The 21,645-nt window shown below is 40.1% G+C and overlaps 1 protein-coding gene across 4 annotated transcripts in view; it reads right to left on the bottom strand.

Annotated features, from left to right (window-relative positions):
• Window positions 1-1,637: 1,637 nt before the first annotated feature.
• The window catches only part of dync2h1 (dynein cytoplasmic 2 heavy chain 1), a 60,562-nt gene continuing 40,554 nt past the window's right edge, over window positions 1,638-21,645 (bottom strand). For 3 of the 4 annotated variants that reach the window (XM_088381121.1, XM_088381122.1, XM_088381124.1), the window contains 24 exons: window positions 20,331-20,465; window positions 19,341-19,484; window positions 18,821-18,910; window positions 17,943-18,008; window positions 17,761-17,811; window positions 17,613-17,666; window positions 17,245-17,376; window positions 16,965-17,037; window positions 14,193-14,353; window positions 13,674-13,799; window positions 11,653-11,763; window positions 10,644-10,713; window positions 10,450-10,535; window positions 9,608-9,683; window positions 9,238-9,458; window positions 8,319-8,423; window positions 6,461-6,577; window positions 5,519-5,626; window positions 5,314-5,415; window positions 4,508-4,597; window positions 3,721-3,830; window positions 3,575-3,656; window positions 2,351-2,467; window positions 1,638-1,902 (listed from right to left, as the gene is read on the bottom strand). In XM_088381121.1, coding sequence (XP_088237247.1) covers window positions 1,741-1,902; window positions 2,351-2,467; window positions 3,575-3,656; window positions 3,721-3,830; window positions 4,508-4,597; window positions 5,314-5,415; window positions 5,519-5,626; window positions 6,461-6,577; window positions 8,319-8,423; window positions 9,238-9,458; window positions 9,608-9,683; window positions 10,450-10,535; window positions 10,644-10,713; window positions 11,653-11,763; window positions 13,674-13,799; window positions 14,193-14,353; window positions 16,965-17,037; window positions 17,245-17,376; window positions 17,613-17,666; window positions 17,761-17,811; window positions 17,943-18,008; window positions 18,821-18,910; window positions 19,341-19,484; window positions 20,331-20,465 — 2,589 coding nt within the window. In that variant the 3' untranslated portion in view covers window positions 1,638-1,740. Of the gene's footprint in view, window positions 1,903-2,350; window positions 2,468-3,574; window positions 3,657-3,720; window positions 3,831-4,507; window positions 4,598-5,313; window positions 5,416-5,518; window positions 5,627-6,460; window positions 6,578-8,318; window positions 8,424-9,237; window positions 9,459-9,607; window positions 9,684-10,449; window positions 10,536-10,643; window positions 10,714-11,652; window positions 11,764-13,673; window positions 13,800-14,192; window positions 14,354-16,349; window positions 16,422-16,964; window positions 17,038-17,244; window positions 17,377-17,612; window positions 17,667-17,760; window positions 17,812-17,942; window positions 18,009-18,820; window positions 18,911-19,340; window positions 19,485-20,330; window positions 20,466-21,645 lie in introns of those variants that run through there. The other variant, XM_088381123.1, reaches the window with a different exon arrangement.

Raw genomic sequence — 21,645 nt, 5'->3', positions numbered from 1 at the left:
GATAGCTAGATAGATAGATAGATAGATAGATAGATAGATAGATAGATAGATAGATAGATAGATAGATAGATAGATAGATAGATAGATAGATAGATAGATTTGTGCAATGTTTCTAAACTATTTAAATGTGAGTGTGTGTGTCTGTGTGTCTGTGTGTGTGTGTGTGCGTGTGTGTGTGTGCACGTGTGTGTGTGTGCACGTGTGTGTGTGCGTGTGTTGGGTGGGGGGGTCCGCGTCAGTCTTCGCATGGGATGAGCAGGGCTGGGGTAATGGTTTTAACAACCTGATGAGAAAAACTGTTGCTCAATCTTGAAGTTCTCGATTTTAAGAAGCGGTACCTTTTACCAGAGGGGAGATAAAAGTTAAGCAGCAGGGTTAATAGGTTCTGAATAGTGTTAAGAAACTGGTTTGATGTCAATAACTAAATAACAATAAATAAATTTGAAAAAGATATAGTTAATTTTTTGGCACTACGCAAAGTAAAAAAGGTTAAAATCACTCTACATTCAATTGAAATAGAAAGAGTATATTATATAAAATATCTTGTCGACTTAATTTTTGCCCAACTTTGTTTGAAGACACAGTTTATTGTGCATTAATATTTCCATATGGTGCAGGAAAATAGAGTGTTTTGATTTGGTGTTCTCAAAAAACACAAGACAAGCAAACATAAATGTGTTTGTTAAAAAAGTAATTTGCGGAACCATGATGATGATCTGATTATGTGTGGTTTCATTATATCTTTTAAAAGAATGTTTTGCCACAAGTGCTTAGTTGATTATAAATTTGTAGAGTATCATGCAAATTTACCAACAAACCAGGACTAGAAGAATAATCGACCGTATTGTAGGTGAACACATTGTATTGCGTACATTTACTCACCGAGATTTACAGGGCCAACAGAGGTTGGTGACGCTGCTCCTCAATTAAACCTGCAGGGCAGCAGGTCGATGGAAAGTTCTGTTTTAACAGTTTGGCCTCCTGCCTCTGGTGAAGCCCATTATGTTCTGTTGTGTTTTATGCTGCACAGTCGAAGTTTATCCTTTCACCAGCTTTCCCCGAAATGACCTCTTGTGTAAGCCAGAGCGGTAATTGGGAGAACGACACATCAGCAGCGAAAGAGGCCACGAATATCACCGCAGGATTTGGCCAATCAGTTCGGAACCTTGTGGAACTCCAAAATGCATACAAAAAGAAGTCATACATAACAATGTTGACAAGAAATGTTTCTGTCACACAAATCATTCACTCTAGAGCCCACGTGTCAAACTCAAGTCCTCCGTTGTTTATTTCTCACTCTGACCTTCTCTACTGTTCTTTCATAGTTTGGCTCTCCTCCAATTTGAAGTAATCTTTTTCATTCCTATTAGACGACTTCTCTGTGATTTTCCCCATACTTTCTGTCTCCCCACTCAGAGCAGCACCGTCCACTGTCTCACTGCCTCTTTCCCACTTGGTCGGTAACCCAACCGGTTTTGGGCCAAAATCCAATTCTCTCCCTTTTTCTAACCTGCCGTTCCACAACACTGCCATTTTACCCACTTCACTTCTTGCTCACAGCACAAGCATGCAGACACAAGTACATACACACTGTCAGGAACATTTTCACTTATATATCAACACAGTAAAGCAGACGATTTCTGGAGAAATATACAATTGAGACAGATTTATTTTTTTTGACTAAAATAAATACAAGTATAAAATGCACAGTACATCTGTTGAACAGTTCAAGGTGTCCTGTCATTGTTGCTTAAGGAAGAGGGCAGCGCCAGTCTGTATCCACTGGCTGGGGTTGCTTCTGCAGGGCACACTGATGTGCGTGACCACTTTCACCCTTTCAGAGCTGCTATACAAAGGCAGCCAGATGCTCTCCTCAGAAGCAGCGTGGTCAGCAGTAGAATTCTACGAGTGAGCACAAAACACAGATGACAACTGAACCAAAATGACAGATATAGCACAGGCCTCCTCCGAGGTGTAAACAAATATTTGTCACGTGCCGAATCAATGAGTAAATAGTTACACTCCTGAAAAATGTAGCAGAATTGAGGTAAAACTCTATCCCAATCCAACATTTTTAAGATCCAAGTGGTAACATTATAGGACACCACTAAAGCACTGCATTTTATTAGCTGTTTTGCTCATATTTCAGAGATATTACATTATTAGAAATGTGCGTTAAATTTTAGTTGCAGGTTTGAATAGAACAATGACGAGATGTCATCCTTCGCCACAAAATTGTATTTTGTCAGCCAAACACATACAAATATAAGTCAATGATGGTTCAACTTCACATTTGACTCTACTCTACTCAATATGGCCCCTCCCTTGTAAAGTATTTTGGAACCCATACCTGAGAAACCCAGGCCATGTAGCAGAGCGGCACAGCTGACACACCGGGAGAGTCATGTTGGTTTTCACAGAGACGGACACCATCAAAACTACAACCCTCCAGCTGGAGACCTCCCACCTAAAAAAAATGGATCATTGATCATTCAAGACATTTTTAATGCCAAACAAGGTTTTTAGCTTCACAGAATCAATGACTTTTAAGGAACCATGGAAACCTTGTATAATGTTTCATGTTTTGTAATGCCGCAAACAAAATCAGAATAACACCTCTCACCACAATTTCTCCCTCACAACAAAGGGTGTAGAAGAAGACAAAGAAAGGAGAAGGAAGGTGATAATTACACACAGGCGTTTTAAAACGCATATCAATGCCAAATAGAATGATAACAAGGACAGAAACAGTCCCTGAAGAGAGATGCGAAGAAGATGCAGAGACAAGACGATCTGAGCCCCAATTTGGAGAGAAAACTCAAAGACACAAACACGTGAACTCGCAGTTCATGTTAGCGAGTGCATTCACTCCAGTGACTCAAGAGATTTTCCACTGCAGCTCAGACAATAAAAGGAACTCTGGCGGCAAGCCAGACATACAAAGACAACTACTAAATCACCATAATCTGGGCAAGAGAAAAAAGGGCAAGGAGAGAAATATCCACACAAAGCTACATTATGTGTGTGTGTGTGTCAGTAAAAGAGCACTTTGCTTCACAATGATTATTCAGTCACTATCTTCAGCTGTCAGATTTTGGAGTGTTTTCCTTCTCTGCATGCACCCACAGCTTCTTGTTAGGAGCCCACATTCCACCCATCTCTTGTTATACACTCAAAACTAGTCAAGTCATACAAGATGCCAAAAGCGCCTTGATAATACATGTTTTCAAACCAAAACCAATGTCGAATGTTATTTGAGGTAACAGATTGCCATTTGGTCACTTGAAAATGGAGTTACATTGCATTGAGTCACCATGGCGGCATTATCGGAACGACTTATTAACTTGTCAACTGACATGAATCCAGATCACTAAAGTGACTCACATCAGACTACAGGCGGGAGCAAATGATTGATGTCAGTTAACAGCATTGACCTAATGCATATTTGAATCCATCTATTTTTGTCGCTTCAATAGTGGGGTATCTGATGGCCATTAATGGCACACTGCAACTGTATATCATGTGTGTGTGTGTGTGTGCGTGCGCGCGTGCGTGCGTGCGTGTGCCATTCTACCTTAACTTGAAGTTTGGCTCCAACAATGGGATCCCTCCATGATGATGCAAACACCAAACTATCCATTGAACAACCTAAAGATCTAAAAGCCACAAAAAGAGGTCATTTATCAGTCTCATTGTAGAACAAGGTCAAACAAATCCTACCTGGCAGTCTCCTGCCTCAGAGCATTGAGAAAGGTATCAGGGTGGAAGAGCTCGGACAGATCTAAGGTGTCCGACAGAAGAGTTTGTTTGCCAGCATGTTCCACCCAACTCTGTAAAAATGGAACAAAGACACAAATAAGCAGGGAAGGACTGGCCTTAAAGATGAATGGAGACGAGCAGATGTATGCAGATGCAGATGTATGCATTCTGACAAATACACAGCGAGCCAGTCTGTGCCATTCAAGCTACGGCCAGCTTTTATTATATTAGTTGAGCTGGCTACCATTACGAGGGGCACAAAGAGATATTTAGACAGAGTTACCTCAAGAAAGGGACACAAAGAAAGATGGAGTGCAAGGAGGTCAGTAGATACAAAGAAACAGTGATGCCATACACGCATGCAAACAATTGGGCGTGCAGGCAGACGTAATAGCAGACCGACAGACGGTTCTGCCTCACACAGATAATAAAATGAGTCGGATTCTCATGGACATAAGTATTTCTGAACACACACGCAAGGGTGTGCGAGTGTGTCTCTCGGCTGCCAGAACATATTGAGGTAGGCGTGGATCCTGACACAGTCCAAAGTAGACAGAGCCAAAGCCTTTACCTCTTGGCACCAACATAGTGCTTTGGTGAATTTCAAGCAATTTAAATGTATATGAGAACACTATTTATGTTTGTCAAAAAATGAATTCCATCAACCATTAACAACGATTTCCTATAACTTTATCAAAGGCCTTTATGCTGGCACATAACGATCAACTATGCTGATGAGGAATATTACCTGTAAGGCAAGTGCACGCATTATGATAGCACCCAGGTACTGCATTGGCTCTTCAGGTCCCTCCCACATATTTTGCCATGTTAAAGGACACTAAGAAAGAACAAAAATAATCAAGCAATTTATTAGAAATCTTTTTCAACAGTCTTGGCATTAGGATGCCCTTCTCAAATATGAGTCAGTCAGATAGGTACTGTACATGCTGCAGCTGATGCGTGGTCAAATGAACGCACATCTTTCCCCCACTTTTGCTGTCAATGCAGAAAACTACATGGCGGAGCATGAAATCAAATTTTTTGAGCTGCATTAAAGTCAGCCCCCGGGGGGAAAGCAGCCCATGCCTGCCTAAAAAGTTGCAAGGATTAGTCCCTTGGCTGGCTGTGTTTTACATAAAAAGAGTTTTAAAAAGTCATTACAATGCAGTGTGTGCATTTTTCAGCATGTATCGTGTGAAGGTAAGAGAAGCAAAATGGATAATGGAGGGTTGAAGGGGTGGCTATGCATTCAAAAGTACGAACAAAGAAGCTGACCTTTACTGGGCTTTAGAAAAGCTGTTTGCATTTTATCTCAGGCAGAGTTGTCCTCCTTTATGCTTTCCCTCATTCGGACTAAACAAAAATTAATTTAAGTCGTGTGAAGTGACATGGTAAGCAATATCAAGTTTGTTTTCCCTGCAAATATACTCATATACTAAATAACCAAACACGAGTAATCAATAATGGGATTTTGGCTGTGATTTTAAACATCCGTACAGCCAACTGTTTTTGTTTTTGTAATTGTGACTTCATCCATAAATGGTTTCCACTTACCTCTTGATTGAGCAAAGCAGTTGCCAGTTTTTGCACCTTAGGAGTTAGAAGCTCAGTCCCTCTAATCACCTTGCTTAAGGCAGCGAGTGATTGGTGGATGCTCTGCGATAGCAATTAGAAATTAGGACACGTATCACACAAGTGCTAGTCTTATAAATGAATTTCAAGACATGCTATCTCTCTTAATGGTGGTTGCCTTACACACCTGAACCAAGCGGATGGCATTAAACTGCTCCAGAACAATAAATGACAGTACTGGGGAACCATGTTGATCTGTGGGTGGTGTGACCTTTTGCTGGATCAATGCAGAACCCTGGAATGTAGATGGGGGCCAGACAGAAATATGTTTGCTTTCAAATATAATAGGGAAGTAAGATTATTTGTTATTTGTTTAAAACAAGATTTGCCATCAAGAAAATATGCAAAGCCTGGGAAGAATTCAACAGAAACTTGAGGACTTGCCTCAAACACTCATTATCTATATTGCTTCATGACACAGAGAAGCTGGAGCCCGTCCCAGCAGATTTAAGGTTAAAGGCGGGTCAGACCTTGTACTAATCACCTGTCAATCAAAGGACAATTGTGAATGGAGCATTGAGTGGGAATTGATCCTGTGTCATTTGCATTGAAGGTCAGCTATTGTTATGTTCTGCTGCATAATTTTCAAAAATTTGAGAGACAGGAGAATTGACGCACACCAATGTTAATTCAAGACAGCGTTTTTCCCACACCAAATACCGCATTTTCCGCACGATAAGGCGCACCTTCAATGAATGGCCCATTTTAAAACTTTGTCCATATATAAATCCATATATTTGGACACACCTCCTGTAGTGGCTCAATATTGGTCCATATATAAGGCGCGCTGTCGGCTTTTGAGAAAATTGGAGGTCTTTAGGTGCGCCTTATAGTGATGAAAATACGGTACGGTCAAAATAAAATGTAGAATTTTACAATCGTTACGTGCATGTTTTTAGAGTGTGGCTCAGAGGAAAGCCCATACAAATATAGGGAGAACATGCAAAAGAGGACCGGGCTGAGACTCAAACCCACAACCATCTTTTTACCAGTGAAGGATATCCAAGACTGATTATATTCTACAGCACTGTACACTTATCACAAAAAAAGAGCAAATACTGAAAAGTACCTTGTTGAGTTTCTTCCACAAGTTGAGGATAGGTGAAAGTCCATTAGACCAGAGCTCTCTGTCAAACTTTGACCCGGTTGCTACTGAGCGGCTTATGACACGAAGTTGGGAAATCACCTGTGAAAAAATGATAAACAATATGGTAAAGGTTGTTACATACATATTAGCTGTTGTTTGCAAAGTTCCTCATACAAGGAGCGTTTAGTGGGTGTTAAGTGGCATATCCTCACCTATATTAATAATTAAACCATAAAAATATAACAAACTACAATGCCCAAACTACATAATTTCCTTTGTTTTGTTTTTGCGATCAAGAAAATGCCAGCAGTGAAAATGTTTCATCCGGTGGTTTTGTGAATACAAATTACTGGGGAAGACGAAGACATGGAGCACGGGTTCGGGTTTAGAGAGAAAAAAAAAAGTCTGAACTCCAAGCGTAACTCATAAGAGATCCTTCCACAGCCCATCAAACACGCTTAGCTTTAGGCCTAAAGGACAGTATTGTGCTTTCACATAGAATCAAGATGTGCGTTAATGCAAAGGTGTATGTGAGGAAGACAAGTGTTGGTGATGAATGGCTTCCATTAGGTTCAGGCAAACTCCTTAAACCACCTGCTTTGTCTTCTTTGCTTGGGTGATTAAATGTGTGTCTGTGTTTCATACTGAATGTGTATGCACGCATACAGATTTGCACTGCATCCCTCATTTGTCCCCAAATTGTTGAACCTCCTTTCTGCCATGAAGAGTAAATGCACCTCACATAATAACCCAATCACTGAAATTACTTTCAAAAGATTAGTTCCGTTATTGGCAAACTACCCATGACTCACTCACTCACTCACTCACTCACTCACTCACTCACTCACTCACTCACTCACTCACTCACTCACTCACTCACTCACTCACTCACTCACTCACTCACTCACTCACTCACTCACTCACTCACTCACTCACTCACTCACTCACTCACTCACTCACTCACTCACTCACTCACTCACTCACTCACTCACTCACTCACTTGCTTTATAAGTAAACAGTTATGCTGCAGACTGCCTCAAAGTTGTGTTATGATGCGCTGCTAGATTTTGTTATGTTCACCGCGTCTCACTACGGCCCACTAGGTTTCTCATTTTACACCGTGACTGCCGTACCAATTTTTTTTTTTTTGCCTGGCCTGTCACGTTTGCCCATGCCGCCTTCCTGCGTTGTCTCACAACCATCCTGTGTTAAAAACAGGGCTGGCCGCATAATGCAAACATCGAGGATGTTTTGTTTCTGTGATATTTTTCGGAGAGCAAAGATAGGCACAGTGCTTTTTCAAGCTCTAAGAATTTGATCCACATCACTGGTGAACATTCTATTTGTCGCAGTAGCATTATAGTAACTGCAGAGAGTTTTTACTATCAATCATGGTTACAGATATAAAACAACACCGTGACAACCTGAGATTGATGCAGACAAAACACACATTATGAATGATTGAATTACTCCCGTAAAAGTTGTGCGCCTGTGCAAAGGGGCTTTCATCTCACACTATGATAAATACAGCAGATGGCTGCTTGATAGGATTGTTTGGAGACTGCTGAATGCTTTGTTGTTGTTTTGCTGCATTACTGCACTGCATCATTCCAAGAGGGGCCTCTGATGTTATTGTGGCTAAAGCTTATGTCTTGGAACCCTAATATCCGATTGTGCAAGTGTACCTTGTACCCAAAGTAGCTGCCCAGCTAAGCAGCTGAGTGTCTATCAACCAAAACAGTATTATGTCCTCAACATTTGTAGACAAACACTTATGTATTGTTTACATGTGTGGTTGATTTAGCAACCAGGTAAGAATGTGTGGGTTTTTGTTATGCACCTGGGAGCTGATAATTCTCTGGGAGGTTCTTTCTATGTTAGCGGGAAGACCAAAGAATGCAGGCTTGTCATCCTCTGGGAGATTCTCCACGATGCCACGATAGTCCTGAGAGCACACAAACACACTTGTGTTTACAAGATGTACAACATAGCACATATAAACACAATAAAAGAACATTTTCACATTTTTAGAACAAGACATGAAGCAAGAACAGTATGTGAAGAGAATCTACAACTTAGAATTATTCTTGATTACAAGTATTGGTTTTATAGCTCCTTATCAACTCAGAATGTACAAGCTGCTAAGGTCACGTAATGCGAGGGTTTCACATTTTTAAGCAAGCAAGATGTGATAAATGTTTTGTTATGTGCTAGAGCAGATAGCTTAAGTGTTCGTATGCTTGATTGTGTGTGTGCTTGTGTTGTTGACCTAACGTGACAAAAGGTCCGCGAACAATATGAAAAAACATACATAGCACAAACTAAGCTCTCACTTAAATAGTTGTTACTTTCTTTGCAAATTGTCAATTCACAACACAGATTTCCATATTGACTTTCTTTTCTTACCATATGTCTACCCAACTTTGAAGTGGCTATAGCAAAATGCGCTTTCAAAGACGCCAAGAAGTGTGAGTCAGTGATAAGCTTGGGTGGCCACTAGCAGAAGTCTGTAGTTTTTTTTTTTTTTTCCCTACAGATACTTTTTACTTAGCCAATGCAGCAGATTTCATTTAGGATACAGTCTGACTAGCATTTGCTTCAAGAGGCAAAGATGGAATTGCTCCATTTAATATTTCTTTTTAACAAGATTTAATTTTGGATGGCTTAAAGGGATGTTACATAAGCGGACCGCCATCTTAGCAACCGTAAATTAAAATGTTTGCTTGCAAAATATTTGTTGTGTAATCCCCTCAACCTACCAAGATGGAGCAAGAATTTGGAAGGCTAATCTGAGAAGGGAGAAAACGTGCTCCTTTGCTCTTTCCCTGTCCGCCTGAGATGGAGGAGAAGAGTCGTGCAGAGAAAAACTGCTCCAGGTATGAGCGCAAGATGCGGAGGTCAGATGGGTTGTCAATGCGTCCGCCATAGATGGCACTCTCCAACAGGCCATGGACAAACTCCCACTGAAAAGGTTTCCCTCCTGAAAGAGATCAGAACACACTCAAAGCCCCTGAAGTACACACAGAATGTAAGTAAGAGAATTTACCAACACACTCCAGCTAAACAGGATCCAAGGTGATAGAAATGGTTTAATCAGAGAGCAGAGGTTTAAGAGAGTCAGTCCCCTACCTTCAAAAAGCCTATCGATGATTTCAAAGCCAGCGCGCAGGTCTGATAAGGAAAACTCATAGAACTTAGTCCATCCCTAAAAAATAAGAACTTAAATATTACATATTGTCTCAAGCGATCTGTTCATTTGTAATAGTTTTATTTCATTTATTTATTTATTTATTTATTTAATTTAAGAAGTTAAATATTACATATTGTTTCAAGTGATCTGTTCATCTGTAATTTTCTTTCTTTCTTTCTTTCTTTCTTTCTTTCTTTCTTTCTTTCTTTCTTTCTTTCTTTCTTTCTTTCTTTCTTTCTTTCTTTCTTTCTTTAATTAATTTATTTCAGGTTTTTATATCATTTTGTATCCTCTCACCCATGAACCCAAACTGGATGGGTGGTAGAAAACAGATTGATGGATGGTGTTTTATTGAATTACCTTGAAAACAAACTTCACTTAACCTCAGCAGTTAGTCACCTGTTTTTTTCCACACATTCTTAACAGTGACTCAGCTCATAGAATGTCAAGGTAATAACCCTGAATAATCAGCAAGGGGAAAATAGTTTTGCAGACAGAACACATGTACACACACATGCACACTGTCTACAGTATTGACCGACCTAATCAAATAAATTACAGTACTGTTTACTTTAAATACTATATCTGGATGCATTTTTGGTGGTCTTCCTATTGATGTTGCAGGGGGCTGTGCATGTATGTTTGGTAATTCCTGATTTAATTCCTCTCTGTATGTTGCCTCCCACATGAGATGGTATGTTATAGGTTGTAATCATGTAATTGTTGTGTAGTATTTTTACAACAGTGGTTTTACATTACAGTGTGTGTCTGTGTGTGCTACCTGAGGTATGTAGTTACGTCTCTCTTGGCAGACAGCATGGAACCAGGCTAGACAGAAGAGAGACTGGGCCCGGGCGAGTATCCCACCTAAACAAAACCACTTAACATCATCTTGAATAATCTATTGAGTTCAATGTAACTAGAAAAATAGCAAAGCAGATGTTAACAATAAAATGTTATGAGAAGAGATGAGACCTTTACTAATCTGTTCAGGTGTCCAGGATTCATAAGTCCTCAACAAGTTCCTCTTCAACCCAGGAGGATCCTTGATACACAATACAGATATTGGTAAGGAATGCAGATCAAAAGATGAGATTGTGAAGTTTACTGAGATTCAAACAAAATTACACTTGCTTAATTAATACCTATGTGCATCTATGCCAACATAAGAACAATTCATGTTTGTTTTTCATTCTATCACATTATTTGGTATATCATTTGTGAAATAATTAACAACAAACAGGCGGGTTGTGGTCAGATGTTCAGTCCAATTAATAGAACGAGGAATAAAAATAAATCCATGGTAGTAGATGACAACTATGTATCACATTATCTCCATTTACAAATGCTCGATACAAAAAAATTAGATTGCAATTAGACAGCAAAAGTGACCGTGACAGGTAACTTGTGTTGTGTGGTGAGACTTTAAAGACAACGTGAACGAGCTCTAAATAAAACAGCAACGTGTGAAAAATAAATAAATAAAAAACAAACCCCAGCAGAGCACCCATTCAGCTGATAAACTTAAAGCTCATTATAAACTACTCAGTGTCTTGCCGAAGCACCAAAACAATCCATTCGCATAAAACACACTTGCATTTTTGAGTTGATGAGGTATTTAAAATGTGTTTCCTCATGTGAGTCTGTCAGCTAAGAGAGAAAGATGGAGAGACAACAACAGAGGAGCAGGTTATGCTGCCTGCGTGGTTGCTAAAGCAGGTTTCCCCTTGAGCGGTACTCTCATCAGAAACACACCATGCAATAAATTATGCTTGACTAACACACACTCTGCATACCTCTGCATCTCTGGGCAAAAAATCTGCAGCTATATAGAGTGTACCGTATGTACGGCATCAGCGGCCTTTGAAAAAAGTTTGTTCTCATTTACACCAGGAATCAACTAGCCACAAAGACAGCCATATTCAAAAGCTAATGAAATCTCAAAATAATACAAATAGTGTTAAACATTGTGTGGTATGTGTACCTCATATGTGATCTTGAGGCTGGATTGCAGCAGTATGGGAGGAAATCTGGGATGAACCTCTGATGTCAACCAGAGACGGAAGCCTTCTTTGGGTCGAAGCACATTTAGCTCCTATGAAATGAAGATGGTACACATTTATAAACATTGTGGGTATGCTTGTTTTCCTTGACTAGGCATCTCCTAGCCACTAATGTGGTAAGCTCTGCTTTGTTTCCATTTTAAATTTGTACATCACATGCCCATCAGCCTCACAGGTAGACAACAAATATTGGCCGTCCATCCACATTTTCAAAAACAGTTTTCCGCATTAAGGCCACAGATAAGCTGAAACATATTCTATCTGATTTATGGCGAGAGGCAGGGTCATCACTTCTATGACACATACAGTGCCCACCACCATATTTATACCCCCCGGTTAATTGTGTTCTTTAGCACATAATAAACAAAACAACACAGAATCTCCTATAATTCACCTTTAATTTCACAAGACGGAAAGATAAATTGAGTCTAAATCATCCGAAATGGTGCCTCTCTTCTGCATTCTCCTCTATGGCGCACTCTGCAAGTTTTCAATTGGGTTAAGGGAGTAGCTTGACTTTGAGTCTGGTGAAACCATTTTTAGTATGCTTCTGTAATAACAATTGAATTTACAACAAGGAAGATATATGTGTATAATGTACACTCGGTTAATAATACACAGTAATTAAAACAACAATATTTGACATGTTTTCACCATTTCTCATCCAATGACTTTCTCCCCTCTATCGCATTCTCTTTTCTTGCATTGTCCTCTACGGTCCCATTTTGCTATTAATGCACATGGTCAGAGACAAGCAAACACAGGAATTGACATCCCTTTCAGAAAAAAAGTGTCTATATTGTGAGAGACACCTACATGGATTAATAACTAAAGTAAAGTGGCAAGATAGACTTTTTTGTCTACGCCAGGTTTAGAGAGGCTCTGGTCATCTTTGTCCATTTTCCTCCTTTCACAACCACCATTTTGTTCATTCATCATACTCTCATCTTAACTTCCTTTCTCACACTGCCCCCGTCATTCCCTCGTCACGGCAGTTTCTCATTTCAAGCTTGACTGCCGAGACCTCATCAGTTGATGGTTAAGAGCGAAACAAAGAAAAAAGGTGATGAAGAGGAACAGAGGGAGGGTTTGAGGTTCACAGGCTATGCGTTGCTGCTTCAGATGATATCCGGAATGTAAAACACAGGTGAGGGAAATACAAGAAGAAGCTTTATTCCGTACTGTGAGCAACGCCGCTGGACTAAAGGACACCCACACACACACACGCACACACACACATTTCTGCCCCAACAACTATGCCTTCGAGTGAGTGTTGACCTGCCACACACATTACCAAACATAACCCAAGGAAAGGTACAATGACATAAATAAAACAAAAGAAAAACCTGCATAGAAAAAATGAATATGTAAACAGTCAGGTGTAACAACAGGTGAGACAGAGGTTGACACAGCATGCTTGGAACACATAAAAAAATACAAACAGTACTGTGAGAAATCATTCCATAAAGAAGACTAAAAAAGTCAGAACGTTTTAAGTGTGGCTTTTGATGTCATTCAAGCGTTGGCATGTTTAAGCGAATAAATAAAATTGAAAATATGCCACAAATATAACAATCTGTTTCCAGCATGGTACAGTATGTTGTGTTTATCAATGTATATTTTGCTTATCATTCAAATGCAGCATAACTGGCATAAGTTGCACAATTCCACTGAATAGATCCAAAGAGCACAAAAGTCAGTTTGCACCAGATTTACATCTAACACAGACTATCAGAAATAGTATCCAGTCTTCATTATAACCAAACTGCACAATTGTTTCTGGGTAAGAAAGCCATATTTGAGTATTAAAATGATTTGTTCAGAAGAGTAGAGATTTAAAAAATAGCAGAGCCTTACCATGTGGAACACAAATGCCTACATAACAACAAGAAGTGAATATAAAAATAAAAACATATCACACAATAGCAGAGAGAGAGCTTACTTTTTCGAGGAGAGGTAACCATGCTGTGACAAGATGAAGGTTTTTCAAGCAAAGCCACTCTCCGTTTCGGGAACATTCTCTGAGTGTAGCCAGGGCCACATCAGCTTGTCCCTGACCCAACGAGATCTGGACAGACAGAGACCCACACTCAGGCAGGGCACCAAACAAAGGAAATGGGATGGAAAATCCAATTCTGTCTTGGCATTTGAGGTTAGTGGGTATCTAATGTGATTGCACCATTGAAATGTTCCCTTCAATGGGTGAAAAGCATGCAATTGTAAAACTCGATTACTTTGCAAATTCCAATCCAATCAAATATGTAGATAGCTGACTTTAGTTGAGGTCTTACAAATTAACTCATTTGCATCTAAAGTTCTTTGCAATTACAGCTTTGCCAAAAAGAAAATAACAGCCAATTTTGGAACTCCGGCTAGTTACCACCAAAAGTCAATTTGAACTTAAACAGGAAATTAGTTTGTTTGCATTCACAATATCCGAAATTTCATATCTGTTGTGTACCTCATGATAGTGGTCCCGACCCACAATGTCTATGGCAAGTTCTACAAGCTCTTGGGAGGGGTCGGCCCCGGGTGAAGTGATGATGAGGACTGGCTCCCACTCCAGTGTCTCAGCATAAAGACGCCGCAGGTTCAGAGGAGGAGGGGAGAGCTCCTTCATACCTGGAGAAACAATAAGAAAAGGCAAAAAAGATGAGTGAGGTTTGTATGGATTTTTTTTTTTTTTTTAGAGATACTAAAAGTGAACTGTTTTGAGATGGCGGTTCCATAGAGAGGGAATAAAAGCCTGTCAAAAAAGCAGGACAAGTTGAGGCAACTGCTGATACAAATGTAAATACGGAGCAGTGGCAGAAGAATGTGAGCTGCTGATTCGGCAGTAATTAAATTTCCACAATGCAGCACAAAGGTGGAGATGGGTCATCAACGGATGGAGAATAGATGGAAAGGCAAAAGAAAATTGTCTGATGAGGAAGATAAGGAAGCTGATTCACGATACATACTAAGAGCAATACAGTACGTAGAGAAGCATAATGTGTTCATACTGTCAGCTCCCTGTTGTAGCCCTTCGCCAATGTGTCTTCATGCAGTACATATGTGTGTGTGTGTGTGTGTGTGTGTGTGTGTGTGCTGTTTGACAATGCGCATGTGGCTGTAATCCAGCTGTAATTGAATGAAACATCAGATATTAGCTAATAGAGGCAACATTTTCAAAATCTCAGTCTAATACTCTAATAATCATGCACACACGCACACAATCAAACAGACTTAGCCAGACTTTAGTGGCCGCTGCCAAATGCAATCTGCTCCACCCTTCCAAACACAGACACTAAAAGCAGTCCTGGTAGAAAACATCTTAGAACAGCCTTTAGCTGATTCACCATAGCAACATAAAGAAAAACGTCATCTGACCACATGACTTGTGGTGTAGGGGCATTTGTTTGTGTGCACAAACTCGCATCTGCCGCCCATGTTACCGGCAGGTAATCAGTATTCGGACTGCAAACAAGCCTCCAGGCGGTGAATTACAACATTCACCTTGATTTTTGGAACATGCAGTTAGGGCAAAGAGGAACCTAGAAAACAAACACGTTTCAAATATAACTTGAAAAAGTGTATGTCATATGTAGTATATGCTCACGTATCAGCCTGAAAATGGAAGCGTAAGAGTTGCTTTGCTATCATCTTCATATCCATCCACCCATTTTCTATCTTGCCTATTCTCATTAGGGTCACGGGTGTGCTGGAGCCTATCCCACCTGACTTCGGGCAAGAGGGCAGATGCACCTTTGACTGTAGCCAGCCAATCACAATGGACAAAAATGGACGAAAACAATTCACAACGATTTCGGGTGTCCAACTAACCTAATGTTCTTGTTTTTGGAATATGGAAAGTGAAGAACCAACATGCCACCACATGTTGACAAATAGTACAATTAAAAATAACTAATTAAATAGAGTTGTTCTGTATATGACAGCTGTCAAGTCAAATGAATAGTCCGGCTCAGAAATAGGATGACTCAGAGACATTTTAAAAATTATTTGAGTTTAAGTTAAGCGAGGCATGACTGTGTGCGTGCGAGCAGTGGCCAGACTGAAAGGATTGGGTGGGATTAGTTGTAAAAGGATTACAGACCATGCCTCATTAGCATACAGATTTACTGCCAAAGACACAAATACGCACACTGTCTCTCTACTCCGCTCCTGCTTTGTTATGAGTATATCTGCTGCCCTCCATGGATAAAGACTAATACTCTGCAAATACTGACTACAACTTCAATGGTATACTCATTTGCTGTTCAACAAGTTGGCAAACCCTGCTGACACAAGCCACAATATTTTGTCCAATTGTGTACTTAATGAACTCTAATACTAGAGCTGTATTATATATTCTGCCTTCCATAGATAATGATCAGTTTTGACTGACACAGTCAAAGAGGTATTGATGTTTTTTTGTGGTCATCAATAGTGCTAAGAGTTTGCCCCTCGTGCAAGGATTTTTTTTCTACACCCACAATAACAAATGTGTTTCGTTATCAGGTCTGACAGTACATCAAAATACAACAATAAGAACAAGAGACTTAATAGACTTCATCGCACTCTTTAAAAAAATAATCCAAGTTCACAAATGACAAGGCAAATTTACTACGTGAGAACTTACTGTCAGCAAAATGGACCATTGGTTGTCAAAGAGAAGTAAGGAAGAATCCAAATAATACACATAAATGACCATCTAAAAGACAAATAGTAATATTGATGAATGGAAGAACACAAATTTGACAAACAGACATTGGAATCATGTCCATTTTGTCTGGATATGTTTTTACAAATGTAGCAACACATTTGAAGCACTTCCACATGCCTATTGGAAGCAGCGTCATCTTAATACTCTACTTTAGCCTGATTCTGTCTGGCTTTGTCATCTCTCTTCAATCCACCTTTCTCCCGCGGCAAGGGCTTATTTTATTAATAGCAAAACATGAACTATGTGTATTATCACTGTGGGGATATTGATATTAATAATGAACTTCCTGACTTCATTACAGTTGCAGAGTTGACTGACAAACTTCTTGTTGATGTTGCCCATCCCCACCCTTTCATTATCACTATAGCTGTGGGACCAATCCTCATAGTTTTTTTTTTTTATGTCTTCTCAACCTATTTTCCTGGATGGAATCTGTTCTTGTGTCTTTGCTAGATTTGTGATGATTCTGACCCTAATATGACAAAGCCAAACTAAAGGACCAATGAAATAGTCTGAAATTAAAACACCTACCCAATGCCTGTGAGGCAAACGCTGTCATGGCACTCTGCAGTCGATCTGGTCTGACTGCCTGAACCAATAACAGCTGGAGGGAAGAAAAGAGAAGGGTGCATTGAGGAGAAGATATAAAACTGTTTGGTTGTCAGACTGTTGAAAATTTTAAAAAAAATCCCGATGTATCAGTAATGCACCAGAATGTGATTTGTGTTGTTTGCTTTACCGTGCGTGCAAAATCTTTATCATTATTATTTTTTTTATAAATTGAATACATTTTGTCCGAGTGAAATCTGACCTGCTGGAAGGGAGTAATTTTCTTGGCAATTGAGGATGGAATTTCTTGTTCGCAGTGTGAGCTCCGTGCGAAGGACAGCCAAAGGTCTGAGTCATTCAAACACAAGGACTGATAAAGGTCTGTGAATGTAGCCTGAGAGAGAAAGAATGAAAGATGTTAACGAAGGCAAAGTTGGAATGTGAGACTGAGAATTACTTCTATTCTACAGTACTTGGAAGACAACATGAAAATTTGAAATCACATTATCAACTCAATCTCTCATTTACAGATCCATACTGTATTATTGATTTGCGATATGTCAGCTACATTGTCAGTATGAAAGATCATGTTTTCTCCATTTTGTCCAGTAAATATGTTTCAGTGTTTACCTTGTAAACTGCTACTGATTTGTGCCTCTCCTGATCGATCCAAGATGGGAGCTCCTGACATGAGGAAGAAGGAAGGGGGATGGAGGGATAGGTGATTCTAAATAAAAAGGCCACAGCGTGTTCTACTTATAGAGGAAAATAATCTTACCTCTTGTTTGAACATTTCCCCGACAATGGAGCCAATGAAGACCTCCCATTCCTATAGCAAAATTATTATTATTATTGCTGACATTTGGTGAATAAATTGTATCAAAATAGGCCAGAATATTGTGTAAACTGAGAGTTACTGTAAATGCATACTTTATAAAATACAGTGATACGCATACTCACATTTTTCTGGAAGAATTCAGGGTATATGCCCTTGGTGAAGTGAAGAGCAAACATTAACTGGTCAGCCTGAAAGATATAAGAGCAAAGTACAAAAATATGAAGAGGATATTGTATGTTACACTGGGTACAAACACAGTTGCTTGTGAACAAATTATTTTGAATGTCAAGAAAACAGTGCCTTAGGCATTACAGTAAAAACGCCCACATTTGTCCAACAATGTTCGAGTGTACTATCAAAGTGTTTTGGGAAAAGCCGCCGGTCAAACCTGCCATCTTCCAAATGCAAGACTGCCACTCTACCACCTTTGTTTCAGTCTCACATGTGTGTTTGGAGAAGTGTGACATGTTCATTAAGTAACTTCCTGACTCTTGCTGACATTCCATTAAAGGCACATAAACATGTTTCTCAAATAGAAATTACATTGAATGTTCATTATGTGATCTTTAGAATGTAAACAGCCCTAGTCAATACTGGACACTTGATTACTGTTAATTGGAAAAGCTTAATGAAATAGCATGCATGCAATTGGATTGTTGGATTTCTTCAATATCTCATGGACATACTACATTATTCCTTTCCCCAATACAGTGTTCACTAATGCATCATTTTGGTGCAAACATTTGGAATTAATTAAATTGTGCATCGAATACTCAATAACTAATTTATTCTGAAATTATTTGATAATTATTTTGCTAATTTGTTGATCATGTTGCAATTCTATTTTAATATAAAATAGTCCAAATAATCTGAATTTCAACCTAACAACATGAAGCTTTCTCAGATTTCTGTGAAGGTAATTGTATAATTGTATTAGTTGGATCCTTAATAATCTTACACATTAAAATGACACAATATTCAGTGTTTGTGTGTATATTACCTTAAAAAGTGAACGACAAACATATTCATACACCATGTTCTTCAAGCTTGCTTCCAATGTAGTGATCCTTGCTTCCGTTTGCACCGCTTCCTACAGCGTACGGGGTAATACAATGTGAATGTCAAAGATTGTGCGCATCAATTGCAGCTTTCTTTGCTAGTTTCAGTACCAGAGGTGTGAAAATGCACTTTTGCAGTCCATAGAATTCAAATAGTACAAGTATGAACCAAACCATCAATAGGATTTATTGCGATGTAGAAGTAGTAGTAGACAATACATAAAACTCTGGAAATAATAAAATAATATCACTAGCAAAATATTCCATTCCAGAACATTTTTGTTATTTTGTAAATGCCCAAATGTCATGTAGCACTTAGAACATTTATTTGCAAGGAATTCAATATAGACATTCAAATAAAATTGAATATTGCTTTGTTTGTGCGTGTTTCTTTGAATAACTGTAGAAGTGCCCATACTAAAATGTTATTTTGTAGGTAAGTGACATGAAGGACAGAGTCACCTTCTTGGCCTGAAGAGCCCTTTTGAAGAGGTGCAGAAATGAAGCAAGGCTGAAGCGGTACATGTTGTCGATCTTTGACAGGTCTGTGATGACAAAATACATCTTGCTTGCACTCTCTGCAAGAGGCAAATAGGCATCCCGTTCCTGAAATCCAAACAAATTAAAGATGACTTATGATCATGTGGGAGTGGGGTGAAAGGAATTGGGATAGACAGCAAGAGACAAAGTGTGAGAAGAGAAAAAAAAGAAAAGAACAGGAATACAAAAAATTGGGGTTCAATAGATTAATAGTGTTGGTAGAACACTGCTTCTTAGATAAAATACATTTTGCTGGAGAAGTTTAAAAAGTAAAACAGTTGTGTATATATTCACTAAAAACACTGCTGAGCCCATTTCGCTCAGTGAATAAAAAACACCAATATATAATGTACATGACCAATTGTGCTACTTACTAAATCTTATACATGTATTTGATACTGTTTTTTTTCTGTTCAAATGCACCACTATGGAAGACAGAAATTCCAATATTGACCCATCACACGCCCATAGTGCGGCAGAACAACAGCAGGAGCCCTAGAGACATCCAACTTGAGAAAATGTGCAGGTGAGTGTAGAATAAAGATGGTGCCCAAGAACGGCAAAAGATTGCTCCTCTATTCCCACAGTAGCCCAAAGGCCAGACATAATGAGGAAAGATGAATAGTATTTAATAATCAGAGAGAAATTGCAGGCATGAAAAGGAGTCCGGGGAGCAAATATTTGGCCCCATTTCTCAGAGATATTTCAGAGCCACGATTGCAACTACCAATGTTCAGCATACGTAGCTGCCTGAGGGTGGCTGAAAATCTTCAAGGTCTACTTTTGAGCAAGATTCGAGGTAAGCACTGAGACACGGGGAAGATATGTCAGATTAAGCTGCCTGGCCTTGATGCTGGGCTAATAAGAATGTTATGTTGCTCATGAGAATAATTATTTAATGTGTGTAAATACCTGGTCCAGAGATGCTTGCAAACGGTGCGATTCCAGGAGTGACTCCTGTATGAGAGCACTGCTTGCTTTGGCTTGGTTCAGACTGTCTATCAGCTCCCGGTTCTCCAAAATATTCCCCTGCGATGTAGCCAGAGTCTGACACGGCGGGGTGGTGGGAGGGCAGAGAGACAAGATCTGTTATAGCAATTGCTGCCGTCTTGTAACATGTCTCATGTGGGACATTAACAGATTTATCAAACCAACTGCAAAACATATTTTCTAAAAATGACTGAAAATAAAATGTATTCACCAAAACATTCAGATAAAACAAATGGGAAAGCAGTGAAGCATGGAAATGTGAAGCTGACCGTAATAAATCTCTAAACTGTTTTCTTGTATCACTGATGGCCTGTGTGTGTTTTTCTCTTACACAAAGTGTGGCCTTGACACAAAACCTAGCAATTTTGTAGGCAAATAATTTTGACTGAGAAAGTATTGATCTAAGCCTAATTTTGACAAGCGCTGATTGTCATAGCATTGTTATACACTGCATAACATTGATTGATTGTTGTATTAAACATACGTGAGTCGTCACCTTATCGTGGTGGAGGGGTTTGTGTGCCCCTATGATCTTAGGAGCCATGTTGTCGGGGGCTTCATGCCCCTGGTAGGGTCACCCATGGCAAACGGGTCCTAGGTGAGGGGCCAGACAAAGCACGGCTCACAGAAGCCCCTTATGATGACTAAAATAAATGGACTTCGTTTTCTCTCGCCCGGACGCGGGTCACCGGGGCCCCCCTCCGGAGCCAGGCCTGGAGGCGGGGCTCGAAGGCGAGCGTCTGGTAGCCGGGCCTTCGCCCATGGGGCCCGGCCGGGCACAGCCCGAAAAGGAAACGTGAGTCCCCCTTCCCATGGGCTCACCACCTGTGGGAGGGGCCAAAGGGGTCGGGTCGGGTGCAGTGTGAGCTGGGTGGCGGCCAAAGGCAGGGACCTTGGCGGTCTGATCCCCGGCTGCAGAAGCTGGCTCTTGGGGCATGGAATGTCACCACTCTGGCTGGAAAGGAGCCCGAGCTGGTGTGCGAGGTATAAAAGTTCAGACTAAATATAGTCGGACTAGCCTCCACGCACAGTTTGGGTTCCGGTACAAGCCCTCTCGAGAGGGGCTGGACTCTCTTCCACTCTGAAGTTGCCCATGGTGAGAGGCGTCGAGCAGGTGTGGGTATACTTATTGCCCCCCGGCTGGGCGCCTGCACATTGGGGTTCACCCCGGTAAACGAGAGGGTAGCATCCCTCTGCCTTCGTGTCGGGGGACGGGTCCTGACTGTTGTTTGTGTCT

Source organism: Syngnathus floridae, chromosome 7, assembly GCF_059516105.1.
Source record: "Syngnathus floridae isolate MCC-2025c chromosome 7, RoL_Sflo_1.0, whole genome shotgun sequence".
Taxonomy (NCBI): Eukaryota; Metazoa; Chordata; class Actinopteri; order Syngnathiformes; family Syngnathidae; genus Syngnathus; species Syngnathus floridae.
This window is presented reverse-complemented; position numbering and strand designations above follow the sequence as displayed.